Source organism: Lactuca virosa, chromosome 7, assembly GCF_052849685.1.
Source record: "Lactuca virosa cultivar CGN04683 chromosome 7, Lactuca_virosa_CGN04683_v6, whole genome shotgun sequence".
Lineage (NCBI taxonomy): Eukaryota > Viridiplantae > Streptophyta > Magnoliopsida > Asterales > Asteraceae > Lactuca > Lactuca virosa.
This window is the reverse complement of record NC_136432.1, coordinates 104,846,130-104,858,786: the sequence shown is the minus strand read 5'-3', so window position 1 is coordinate 104,858,786 and position 12,657 is coordinate 104,846,130. Positions and strand designations below refer to the sequence as shown.

The 12,657-nt window shown below is 31.2% G+C and overlaps 1 protein-coding gene across 1 annotated transcript; it reads right to left on the bottom strand.

Annotated features, from left to right (window-relative positions):
- Positions 1-7,141: 7,141 nt before the first annotated feature.
- Positions 7,142-9,991, bottom strand: LOC145126112 (RING/FYVE/PHD zinc finger superfamily protein). The gene is made up of 7 exons (XM_079061526.1): positions 9,748-9,991; positions 8,266-9,188; positions 8,101-8,164; positions 7,914-8,020; positions 7,733-7,823; positions 7,539-7,586; positions 7,142-7,349 (listed from the first exon to the last, which is right to left on the bottom strand). Exons 2-7 carry the CDS (start codon positions 9,075-9,077, stop codon positions 7,248-7,250), a joined length of 1,224 nt encoding a protein of 407 aa, XP_078917652.1. The 5' UTR covers positions 9,078-9,188; positions 9,748-9,991; the 3' UTR covers positions 7,142-7,247.
- Positions 9,992-12,657: the final 2,666 nt, after the last annotated feature.

The window sequence follows — 12,657 nt, the reverse complement described above, 5'->3', positions numbered from 1 at the left end:
GGAGTTATGGTAGTGGGTAGAAGTAGGTTTTGTACGGGCGTTAAAATTTACACATCATGTTGCTCCTGCGAGAATAGGGGTAGAAGAGATAATTAATAGACGCCTAATCCTATAATTACTTATAGGGGTGATCCTTATTAGTTACGTCTATAATCACGTAGTGCATATCAGTTATACATAATTTGAGATAGAATAGACTTTCGAATAAATGACTCTACTCTAAGTCCACAACCAAACAAGGAACAGGAAGTAGAGCAATAGTCATAGATTCTGAGTCTATAATATCTTTAATTATGTATAACCTTGGCGTATGCACTCAGTTATCATAGGCCTACTAATAGAGGTCTTTAGTTTTCACATAAGTTGGTTATAGTATCACCAAATACTCCTATAGTATTTTTAGCTGTTTAGATTCGATTCTTAAAGTATTCTCTGTAGGGTGTAGTTAGGTTGATAGATTTGTTGCCCATTATGACTATCCCCCAGTATATGTAAGTCACTCCTCGGACAGATATAGTTGATCAGGCTATATCCTTCCCAGACTTGATTTACATATACCAAGGCATACCCATAATGTACAACTCCTCTTCTTTTATTTTATGTTCTTCTAGTTATGACACTATATGAGCATGTATGCATGTATTTATACTTTTAATAAAAAAATCATTTATTTTCTAAAAGTATATTTATTTGAAAAATGCACAAATCAGAGACTATTAGTCCCAATTGTGTTTATAGTTTGTATATCTTATGTGGTTTGATATACTTAATTCACTATAAACTGTGCTCTGATACCAATCTGTCACACCCCCAAACCAAGGATGGCGGAAACGTCCGGGGGTGGAGGACTTCATGTGTAGTATCATAACAACAATTGTAATAGTAATTCAAGCAAACACAACCAACATATATATAATTGAAAAAGTTACATCATTGTATGAATTACATGTTTACGAATCAATTACAATATGTTGACAAAATATGAAATAGTAGACGCCTTAGCGTCCCATCCTCAAAAGCACTTGATTACCTGTTTAATGATTTCCTGAGAATACAAGTTGTTTGAAAAAGTGTCAACACAAAGGTTGGTGAGTTCATAAGCTTTTGTTTGGTATTATTAAAAGCCTTTTGTTTGTGAAAGTAGTATTTGTGTTAGAAAATCCAATATTTTCCTTAATGTGTAAATGTAGTCTTAAAACCCAAAGACCGAAATGTACAAGTAATTTGTCATATTTATAGTAAAACAATGCAAGTTTAAATCGACATAAACTCATTAAATTTTAATGAAGTTCCCGTAAATTCCAACGTTTATTAATACTTTATGTGAGTTATTATAACCATGCTATGACCTAGTTGGCCTGAAACGACGTTCTTCAGGCGTCGGAAATGTTATGACATTTGTCACCCCAGACCTGCCGGTCTAGCTGTTGCATGCAACTTAGGTGTGGGTTTGTCAAACCCAATATAGATCTATACACAAGTATCACGCTCGCCCTCAAGGAGACTCTGGTTACAATACAGGACTTAATGGTAATTTGAAGTAAATGTCTCACAAAGTCATTAACGGAATTACGTGTTATGAAAACTTGGTACCGTATGGCCGTACCTTGCTTAATGAAAATATCCTTTGTATAAATGTACCCTTATTAAATGTATTTGTTATGTAATGTATCATAAACTATACCTATTATAGTTTATCAACCAAGGGTAGTACGTGGTAATGTATGCAAACTATATTCAAAATAGTTTATTAAATGTTTGAATGTATCGATTGTACTTTGATTATAATCACTTGTTATTCTTTATATTTTATATGACCAAATCCATTTGTAAACTGATGTGTGTCTAAATATTAAGATAAAATGTCATATATTGCAATAACATATAATCACATAAAGATATACACCTTGCTCAACATGTTACAAGGTGAAATGAAATTAACAACAACTTTTCGTTGAAAAACAGTTTCTGTTACTGTTCTTAGAAAATTTATAAAAAAAATCATCAAAGCTCTAAATCCAAATCCGCAAATTTTGAGAGTTTGGAATATGAGTCTAGTTTGTTCGTAAATTTTACCATGATTTTTAGTGATCTCTAACAGAGGTGAAAATGTTCATAATCACAGACTGGTCCGGGTTTGCCTCTGAAATGACAGGCAGTTTTGTAAAAATCACCATAAATTGTAGAAAAATCATATGGAGATGTGCAAGTAGCCATTTTAAAGCTAAGAGTTTGAACTACTTGCACCTGGAACAGTTTTGAAAACTAAAATATTTAAGTTGACCAAAACAGTCCGTGATTAAAGTCCATCTTTTCTGATGTAATCTGTTAGAAAAAGTTTAATTGTGTTCTTGATGATTTTACTTGTATTCCCCCCTTAAAACTTAAGAAAAACATGTAAATGTATGGGTATGAACTCACCTTATGTGATTTCAGTAGATGAAAGTGAGATAGAGGAAGTGTTCAACCCAAGAACACTAAGAAGATGTCTTGATGATTCGAGAATCTAACACCGAATAAGATGGAATTTGTGTAAGATATCAATGATTTGAGTAGAATGGAGTTTAATAATTATGTGAATGATGAAGATACTTACTAATTGAAGGAATAAATCCCTGGAGAAAGCCTTGAAGTTCTTGAAATTGAGAGAAAAGATGAGAGAATTTTGGAGAGTGTCCTTTGGTTGCTAAGTGTAGAATGAAAGAACTTTATGGAGAATGAGGAGAGAGGATCAATCCTCCAGCTCTTAGAACATGGGAAGAGCTGGAGATTGGGTGTAAAGGTCCACTAAGGTGACAAGGAGTAGTGGGAAAGAGTGGATGATCATAGAGTGAGGTGGTGGTGGCTTGCTTTTGTCATAAAATAAGGAAAAGCAAATATTCCCTCAATAATTAGTCCAACCACCAATTCTTTTAATACATTTTTCTAAAAACCCTGGAGATTTATATATTTTGGGGCCTTAGTTTATAAAATAAAGTTTTGGGTGAAAATCCCACGTTAAAATAATGAAAAACGGAGTTAAAACGAAGTCGTAGTCGAAAAACCGGAAAAATTATGACACGCAAACATGCATGTCGTCTTCTTTTATGACAGGGGCTTCCTTGATACTCATTGCGTGTCATCAACACGCGAGTCGTAAGGTTACGACAGATAAATGTGTGTCGTCTTCCTTTATGACAGGGACTTCGGTCCTGAAGCTTCAGTTTTGGGTCCTTAAGCCTATTTTACCCGTTTTTACCCCGTTTCAAGTGGTTTTTGACCCAGTTAAGGGTCGGGATGGCCCGAATGATTACAAAAAATTAAAGGAACTTTTGAGAGAGATTTGGGAGAGATTCGGGAGAGATTTGGGAGAGATTTTAATAGAGAGAGGTTGAGTGAAAGAGATTGTGAGAGGTTTCGTTTGTGATCTTTTTGAGAGTCCGGCTTCGCAACGAAAGGTCCATAAACCCCGTTAAGCCATGATTTAGTGTCTTACACAATCCCGATGATTGTGCAATAGTGTTTTATCGCTTTGGTTTGTTGTTTAGCACTTTTAAGGCTAAGGAAAATCAAACACATGAATTTTTCAAATGATGTTTTCTCATTGAAATAGCGAATTGTATAATGTAAACCCTAACATACAAGGGTTAATGGAGTTGACCGGTTTGACTTGTTGACTTTGTTTGACTTTGACTTGAGCGAAATTTGACGGTTGTCACAGTCACTTAGTCAGTCATCATGTCGTGACCATCTATTGGTCACGTCGTGACCTAATAAGATAGAATAATCATGATTCTTCCATCGTCACAACATTCCAAGGTCACTTAATCCCTTAAGCCTTGCAATTGAGACCTTCTATAAGGCTTCCTTTATCCAAGAATACCATAAAAATCATAGCTTTTTGGACATGCATGTCCCACACACAAGCTAGGGCAAAACAAGAAAATAATGGGGTTAGGATCTCATGCAAGAATCCAAAAACCTAACCATATATACTTCAGATCCAACACTTATCTCATCAAAGGGACACTGGAGATCAATAAAGTTGGCCACTTTATGGACCCCCATCACTATATCAAGCCTAGGCATGAAAGATAGTGCATAAAAACCTAGATATAAGCTTATAGACTCATATAGCACTGAACTTGGAAACTCACAATGGTCCAGAAGGTGTGAAAATGGATGATGGTGAAGCTTGAATGTTGAGTTGATGCACCAATCTCTCTCTCTCTCTCTCTCTCTCTCTCTTTCCCTCTCTCTCTCTCTCTCTCTCTCTCTCTCTCATTCTTCTTGTCTACAAAACACCCAAATGGAGCTCAAAATCAACTATGGAGGATTAGGGTTTCAAGGGGGAGTGTTAGGAGGTGATAGAGGCTGAGGGTGGGCTAACCCTAGCCCTCACTTCCTTTACGGGAAAAATCCCTGAATTTAGGGTTAGGTTCGCAACAGGTCTCACGTCATGATCCATAAGTGGTCACGTCGTGACTCCTAAAGATATGGACATTTCTTCCGACGTGGTCACGTCGTGACACATAAGTGCTCACGTCGTGACCAGGGTTAAAACTCAAAATTTTGATCAGAGATTCAGAAAAAGTGTTTACCTTATACTCAGTGTTACAAATTAAATTTTTTTTATAGAAATTGGAATTTAAATTTTACTAAAACTGTCTTTGCTTGACAAAATCAAAAAAATCTCATGGAATTTGTCTTTCTTTAGTTAAAGGCAAAGATTTTAAATTTCGTTTCTTATTTTATTATAAAGAAAAAAATATTCTCTCACCTCATCTTTATCTTAGTCATAGTTATCCAATCAAAAATATTATCATCATATCTCTCACGGGAAAACTACATTAAAGTCCCTACATATAGGTCTCATAATCGATTTAGTCCCTATATATTCTTTTTATTCAATTAAGTCCCAAATACCGGTAATCGTATTCAATTTAACCATTTGACCCGGTCAACAGGTCATCCAACTTTCAAAAATTATATTTTTGGCCCAGATTTTAAATTTTATTACAAATTCAGTCCAAAATTTACACTTTTAGCCCATATTTTAAATTTTGTTACAAATTTGGTCCAAACTTTACCTTTTTTGCCCAAATTTTAGAATTTTATTATGAATTCATCCTAAATTTAGTTTTTTTTTACAACTATTTTTCTCAAATAATTGCTTTTAATATGTTTTTTTTTATAAAATCATATTTATACAAAAAAAAAGTATTTTCACATAAAAATCTTATATTTTCTATATAAAAAGTTTTTTGTATATGAAATATCTAGTTATAAAAATAGGTATTTATTAAGTATATAAATATATACAAATCCATTTTTATAAAAAAAATATATACAAAAATGTATTTTACAAAAAAAAAATGTATACAAACATATATTATACAAAAACGGATTTATATACATTTTTTTTGTAAAATACTTTTTTGTATACATTTTTTTATAAAAACGGATTTGTATAAAATCATATTTATACAAAAAAAACGTATTTTCACATAAAAATATTATATTTTCTATATAAAAAGTTTTTTGTATATGAAATATCTAGTTATAAAAATAGGTATTTATTAAGTATATAAATATATACAAATCCGTTTTGATAAAAAAACATGTATATAAAAACGTATTTTACAAAAAAAATGTATACAAACACGTATTATATAAAAACGAATTTGTATACATTTTTTTTGTAAAATACGTTTTTGTATACATTTTTTATAAAAACGGATTTGTATATATTTATATACTTAACAAATACATATTTTTATAACTAGATATTTCATATACAAAAAGCTTTTTAAAAAACGTTTTTATATAGAAAATATAAGATTTTTATGTGAAAATATGTTTTTTTTTTATAAATATGATTTTATAAAGAAAAAACATATTAGAAACAATTTTTTGAGAAAGAAATTTGTAAAAAATCTAAAGTTAGGATGAATTCATAATAAAATTCTAAAATTTGGGCAAAAAGGGTAAAGTTTGGACCAAATTTGTAACAAAATTTAAAATCTGGGCCAAAAGTGTAAATTATGGACCGAATTTGTAATAAAATTTGAAATCTGGACCAAAAATGTAATTTTTGAACGTTGGATGACCTGTTGACCGGGTCAAAGGGTTAAATTGAATACGATTACCGGTATTTGAGACTTAATTGAATAAAAAATATATATATGGACTAAATCGATTATGAGGCCATTATGTAGGGACTTTATTGCAGTTTTCCCTATCTCTCACATCACCAACTCCACCTTCACAAACACCCCCACATACCCCTTCCCCAACCCACCCACCTGCCCCAAAACCACACCTACATGCCCATGCCCATATGCTACGCCATTATGCCCATGTCAACGCCAATGTCGACGTTGTTACCGACACCTATACCAACTCCCATTTGCTTACGCCTACGCCAACATGTCCACGTGGGTTTAAATAGGTAATAGTTGAATTAATGAACGTTTTCTCATTTTTATTAAAAATAATAATAAGTTACAAAAAATGAGTAAAATGGAATATTGATAATATTATATAAATTACTTTTTAATTCATTAACGAATCTACAATTCAAACAGAAGAACAACTTCCATTCATGCCAACTAAATGCATAACAGATTCCAATTTCAATCAATTCCGATTATTTTGATAGATTTCATTCATTCCAAAAACATTCTACAAACCAAACATCCACTTACTTCAATAATAATAAATGGTACAATTGCAATTTGTAAATGCTCTACAAAGTTTTTAAAAAACTAGTCTAAGTAGTTTTTTAAAAAGCTAGTTTATATTATAAGCAAATGTTTGATTTGCTAAAAACATTACAACTTTAAAAAAAATAATAAAAAAAACATTGAAAAATAAATTAGCTTATAAGCTGACTGTGGCATATACCAAACATAGACTAAACAACGTTTTAACACGACACAACACAAAAATTAAATGGGTAAAATTGTGATCAAACATCAAGCTCTTTCAATCCATTTATTGTTTCAACCCGACAATATATTACATGTTTACAAGTCTAAACCCTAAACCTGCTATTTAAACATGTCTATATAAAAATTTTCAAACCGTTTAAGTAATTCTGTGTCATAAAAAGTTTGGAGGTGGGACCTATAATATAACATTTTGTTAGCATGTTTCAATGTTAATCAACCATATAACACATTCTTTGAATAATATGGCAAAATTCTTGCCAAGTAAAGTTAGCAAAAAACAAAATATATGCATAAAATTTGTTAGATACATGAAATCTATGACTTTTGTGTATTTCTTGTGTCCCCTGTATGCTCTTCTCCATCTACACCCTTGTGAACTCTCAACTTCCACCTTTTTGCTGATAACCTTGGCCTCAACTATTTTTTTTTTTAAAAAAAAGTAAAATAAAAATTTCATATCAAAGGATTTTACATAATACATCAACACACGTTTGTAGAGGGCATTTACGTCTTTTGCACAGACAACAAATCAAGAGTGGAGATACATGTCAAAGTCAAAGTCAAAGTCAAAGTCAAACAAAGTACAACTTGTTCTGTTATCAATACCATCTCTATATACTTCAACTGCTTCAGAACTTGATCAGTACTGAGCTCCTGAAAAAGCATAAAAAAAAGACTATTTTACCCTTTTAAGAGAAACAAAAAGTCCTAATTGATTATGATTGTGAATGAATATATATATATATATATATATATATATATATATATATATATATATATATATATATATATATATATACCTGAGGAACAGCACAATCAGCATGGATTGGGTCCCACAACACAGAACTGAAACACTCCCAATTATCACTTTGAACTTCAAAAAGAGGAGCCCTGTAACATTTCATACAAAAAAAAATAGACCCAGTAAGTATTTTTACCAAAATACCCTTTTTGAACACAAATACTTTGCATTAGGAATACCTTCTCCATTTTCCACAAACAATTCCATTTTCATGATCAACAATTTCTCTACATTGAATCCAATTTCCAATACAGTTGAGTCTAGAAAGCTTGCTGGAATCCCAATCCTACAATCATTATTATTATTATTATATTATTATTATTATTATTATTATCTCAGAAAAAGAAAAGAATAATAAAATATTACTTGATAAGTAGCAGAATCTGAAGGGTTTATTTCTGAAGACAAGTTGTGGTAATCATTAAGCTGGCTGCATGAGTCATTTGCTAAAATCTTCCATTATACTGATACTAGTTGAAACAAAGAACAAGGGAAAAATCGTAAATATGTAAAATAAATAGAAACACATACTCGATAAGTGGGCCAGACCAATCAGGAACCTCTGCTTGAAAATCTTTACCAATACGAGCATCCGACTTATAACAATCAACATCTCTTAACATATCCACAATTGGACCAAAATAACCTTTTGGCGATTTTCCCTCCATTTTCTTGAGTTTTTTTCTTAAACAAGAATGACAAAACCAATCACCAACAGGAACCTTCTTTAGATTACAACAAGACATATGAAAAGACTCTTCACAAAGATCACAAATCAGCATCTTCAAAGTCAACGTTGACTTTTCACAAACCTTACATACCCTCAAACCACAAATACCCTTTTCAATTTCAACATCTTTTACTTTATTAAAACAGCTTCCTTTCAATCCATTCAATCTTTTGAATCTTTGAAGCACTAAATGGTGTTCAAGAAACTTGAAGCATGAATTTGTGTCTGATGTATCTTTCATTACAACTGAAGATGAACACTCACCAATATCATCTGTTTGTTGTTGTTTTAAAGGAAAAGATCCAATTTCCATGTTTGATTTTGATGATGAGCAACAAATGGTTTGAACTTTTTTTCGTTTGTAAACAAGGGTGGGTGTAGGGGTAGGGGTAGAAATGGTATTTTTGTGAATGATTCGGCGTTTGTATACAAGATTAGGTTTAGGTTTAGAAGTTTCTGACATGTTAATTTCGGTTGATATTTGGGAAGAACTTAAACTATCATTCTTGTTTTTATGATCATTATCTTGGATCCATACACATAGGATTTCTTGTTTTCCATTGTTATGAAGAGAAGAGAGATGAGCATCAATGGAGGTTTGTATCAACATCATTACAAGAATGATGAAGATTTGATTGATTTAATCCATTTGAGACTTTGAGTATGTCTTTTGGGAATTAGCAGCTTTTTGAACTTTGTGTCCAATTGTATCCAGATGTGTGACCTAATCATAAAGAAAAACAAAGATCATACTTATAAAGAGATTTTAAAGTTTATCTAGATCTACAAAATATTCAATTTGAAATACATGTTTAATCAGATTTAAGAACAGGGAATCTGTTCAATCGAATCAACAAGTTCTCTATCTTGCCCTTTGTGTGAGTTTCTCTTTCCTAGGTTCTTTTTTCTTCTTCTTCTTCTAACCCAGATTCATATGAATCCTCCACAAAATCTAATACATTCAAGACAATTATCCTAGAAATCGAAGATTAGGGATTTTCAATATAAATATCGAAACTACCATGGATTCAGTTTCACCAAAAACACAAGCGAAATCATATCAGTTGAATCATATAATGAAGTCAAGAAACTACACGACTCTATACCCTTTTCAAACACAAATTCCGAGTACATAAATCTTAAGATAAAACCTAATACATGCAGTAATAATCCAATAAAACAGTTTTAGCCTTTAGGAAACTAACAGCATGTAATCTTCGAATAAAATCCAGATATTAGAACAAAATACAAGTCCTTGAAGCGATGTAATTGAAGAACTTTACCTAGAAAGAGATGGAAGGCGAGATTGATTTAAACTGGAATCAAAACTTAAACCCACAACCGTTTGTTAGTTCTTCTTCTTCTTCTTCTTCTTAGACTTTGAAATTTTGTACTTTTCTGTTCCCCCTCCTTCTCGTTACTTTCCTATTCCCATGATACCTCTCAGATGTTCTATATTTATTTTTCCCCTTTCCTGGTGCTTTCTTTTTGTTCAAAAGTTTCCACATCAACATTTGTAGATTTAATTTCAAAATTACAAACTACAATGTTATAAAAGTAAAAAAAATGTGAATAGATGAACTATTTACAGCTTTTAATCAAATTTATCCTATGGCCATGATTTTTGTGGTCTTAACCATTTTGTAATCTCGGCCATTGGTTTTCATTTATATAATGACCGAGATTGCTTGCTACTTTTTTTAATGTGTTTATATTTTTTTTATTTGATCCGAATTATTGGTTTTCAGTTTCATTAGATTATCCAAACCGAAATTTAATTTCAATTTCAATCAAACTTGACAAATTTAAATTTTAAAATTTAATTTGGGTTTTTGGTGGTTTCAACTTTCAACTGAATCTTAGATACAAAGTATAATTATATAATTTCTTTTATATTTGTTAAGAATTGAGTTCTTGGATGCGTGTTACAAAAGAGTAGATATCAAATCAGTTAGAATTAAATTTGTTGGTTATAAGTTCAATTAAAAAAGCTTCCTACTCCAATTGTAATCGTTATGAACTCATGAGTTTTCCTTTAACGCTTAAATGGAAGTTGTAACTTGCGATTTGAATTGGACTGGTTTCTAATTCATTAGAGCATCAATTCGCATATTGAATAGAGTTTAAATCATCAATCATAAACGAGTTTGGTGAAATTAATGCATCAATTCATGTCTAGATCATGATCTTGATATAAAGCTAATGTGATTCCTAGTGGAAGTTAAAATCAAGCTTTAAAACTATAAAACAAGAGATATTCAACTTAGGATTGTATATCATTGTGTTAATAATGATATTGTTGGGGAATTGATGTAGAAATACATACATAAAAATACAAACAACATATACATTAACATATTAAAAATTTCCAATCAATCTGAAAGGCATGGATTTATTCATAACAATATAAACCAACAACTAATCAACCCATGATGTGCTTAGAATTGTATCTTATATGATAGACATAATATCAATATAGATAATCCCTTATGGTTGATCGACACGGCAAGAGCAAGAACAATATTCACTAGACTACCAATGAGAGAGAGAGAGAGAGATTTTATTTATGATGGTTATGGTTTTTTTCTCAAACATCTTTCTTGTCTAATAAATAAAGTCCAAAGCTCTTATAATTAACTCTTAATAATTTAATCATAACTAGTTAATAAAAACCTTTTATTAGTTAAATAAATAAATAAATGTTAAATTATTTTGTCTCTTAATAAATAACAAACAAACTCTTAATTCTTATTTATTATTAGTTGGTAAATAATAAATAATAATACACTATACATATTATTATTTTTATGTTTCCTTTATCCCCTTAAGTATTGGACACATGTCACGTATAAACCGAAACAAAAGTTTATTATTTTATTTTTATGAGCATTAAATCTAACATATTCCCGTATATGCAAAAGAACAACAGAAACCAGAACATATACCGACAATAATAAATGTATGAAAACATATCATTGTCTCTAAATATATGTGAAGACATTGTCATCCACAAAACTTCCACTAACATTTAGTGGTCAACTATTCACCTAGTCTAGATATCCCTCCATTCTTATATATAGAGCTCTAATTCATGGATTGAAAAGTAACATGCTCAGGAGTTCTTATTTTTGCGAGTGCATTAAGTCGAATCTGGGCATGGTCGCACATTTCAATTTATTTACTCATCAAACAGCCTATATGATATCAAACTCTAAATAATTGGAGGAACAAATCCTATGGATGTACACCTCATAATCATCTGTCTAGATTAACTTAATAAAAAATATTCATGAAGTATAATTTTAGAGTGGGTCAATTCCAATATTCATCAATAATGAATATGCATGGTTTTGGTTCTTCAGCTAAGATACATTCAATCTCATCAATGTCACCAAAACAACATATTAGTTGAACATCATGACTGCACTAGCGACCATGGCCAACTATGGACTTTAAAAAGAAAAACAAGTTACTTTTAATGCGAAAACATCCTAACATGGAGCGTACTCATGGATGTCCAAAACAATATATCATACATTAGTTCTCCATAATTAAGCCTATCCGCTTAATTCCCCAATACCCAAATACCAAATCCTTAACCCAATGATTTCATTGAATCATCATAAAAGTTTTAAACCTTATGGTTAATGATATCACTCGAGTGAACCTTACAGGAACCACTACCTTTTTTCTGTTCCCATTTCCAAAAAAATGATATGGACAGAGGGTAGTATTAGTTTTTGGAAACATGTCCTGTCACACCCCCAAACCAGAACGACGGAAACGTTCGGGGCGGAGAACGTCATGTCAAGTATCATAACAAATGAATAGTAAAGAAAGTACACACCACCATAATATAAATATATTTGAAAAGTTTACATGATTGTATGTGTTACATGTTTGTAAAAGAAATTACAATATGATATCCAAAAGATTAAACTAACGCCTGAGCGTAAGTCTTCAAAAGTTGTTGCTAACCTGGTTTAGCGATTTCCTGAGAATACAAGTTATTTCAAAGAGAAAGTATCAACATTTAAGTTGGTGAGTTCATAAGCGGTTTTGAGAAAATGTATGCCATTCCAAAGTTCGTGTATGTTTTCCAGAAAATCCCTTATTTTCAAATGAAAAGAGTTATGATTCGTTGTGTTGAAAATGAATGTATTAGATCCAGAAAATCTCATATTTTCCCTAAT

Bases quoted from the DNA above. Each gene is read 5' to 3' on its own strand.
- LOC145126112 (XM_079061526.1), bottom strand. From the start codon at position 9,077: ATGATGTTGATACAAACCTCCATTGATGCTCATCTCTCTTCTCTTCAT. The intron at 7,824-7,913 runs GTATTCCTAATG...GAAATGTTACAG, and splicing joins GTTTGTGGAAAATGGAGAAG to GGCTCCTCTTTTTGAAGTTC. The intron at 7,587-7,732 runs GTATATATATAT...ATGCTTTTTCAG, and splicing joins CTGATTGTGCTGTTCCTCAG to GAGCTCAGTACTGATCAAGT.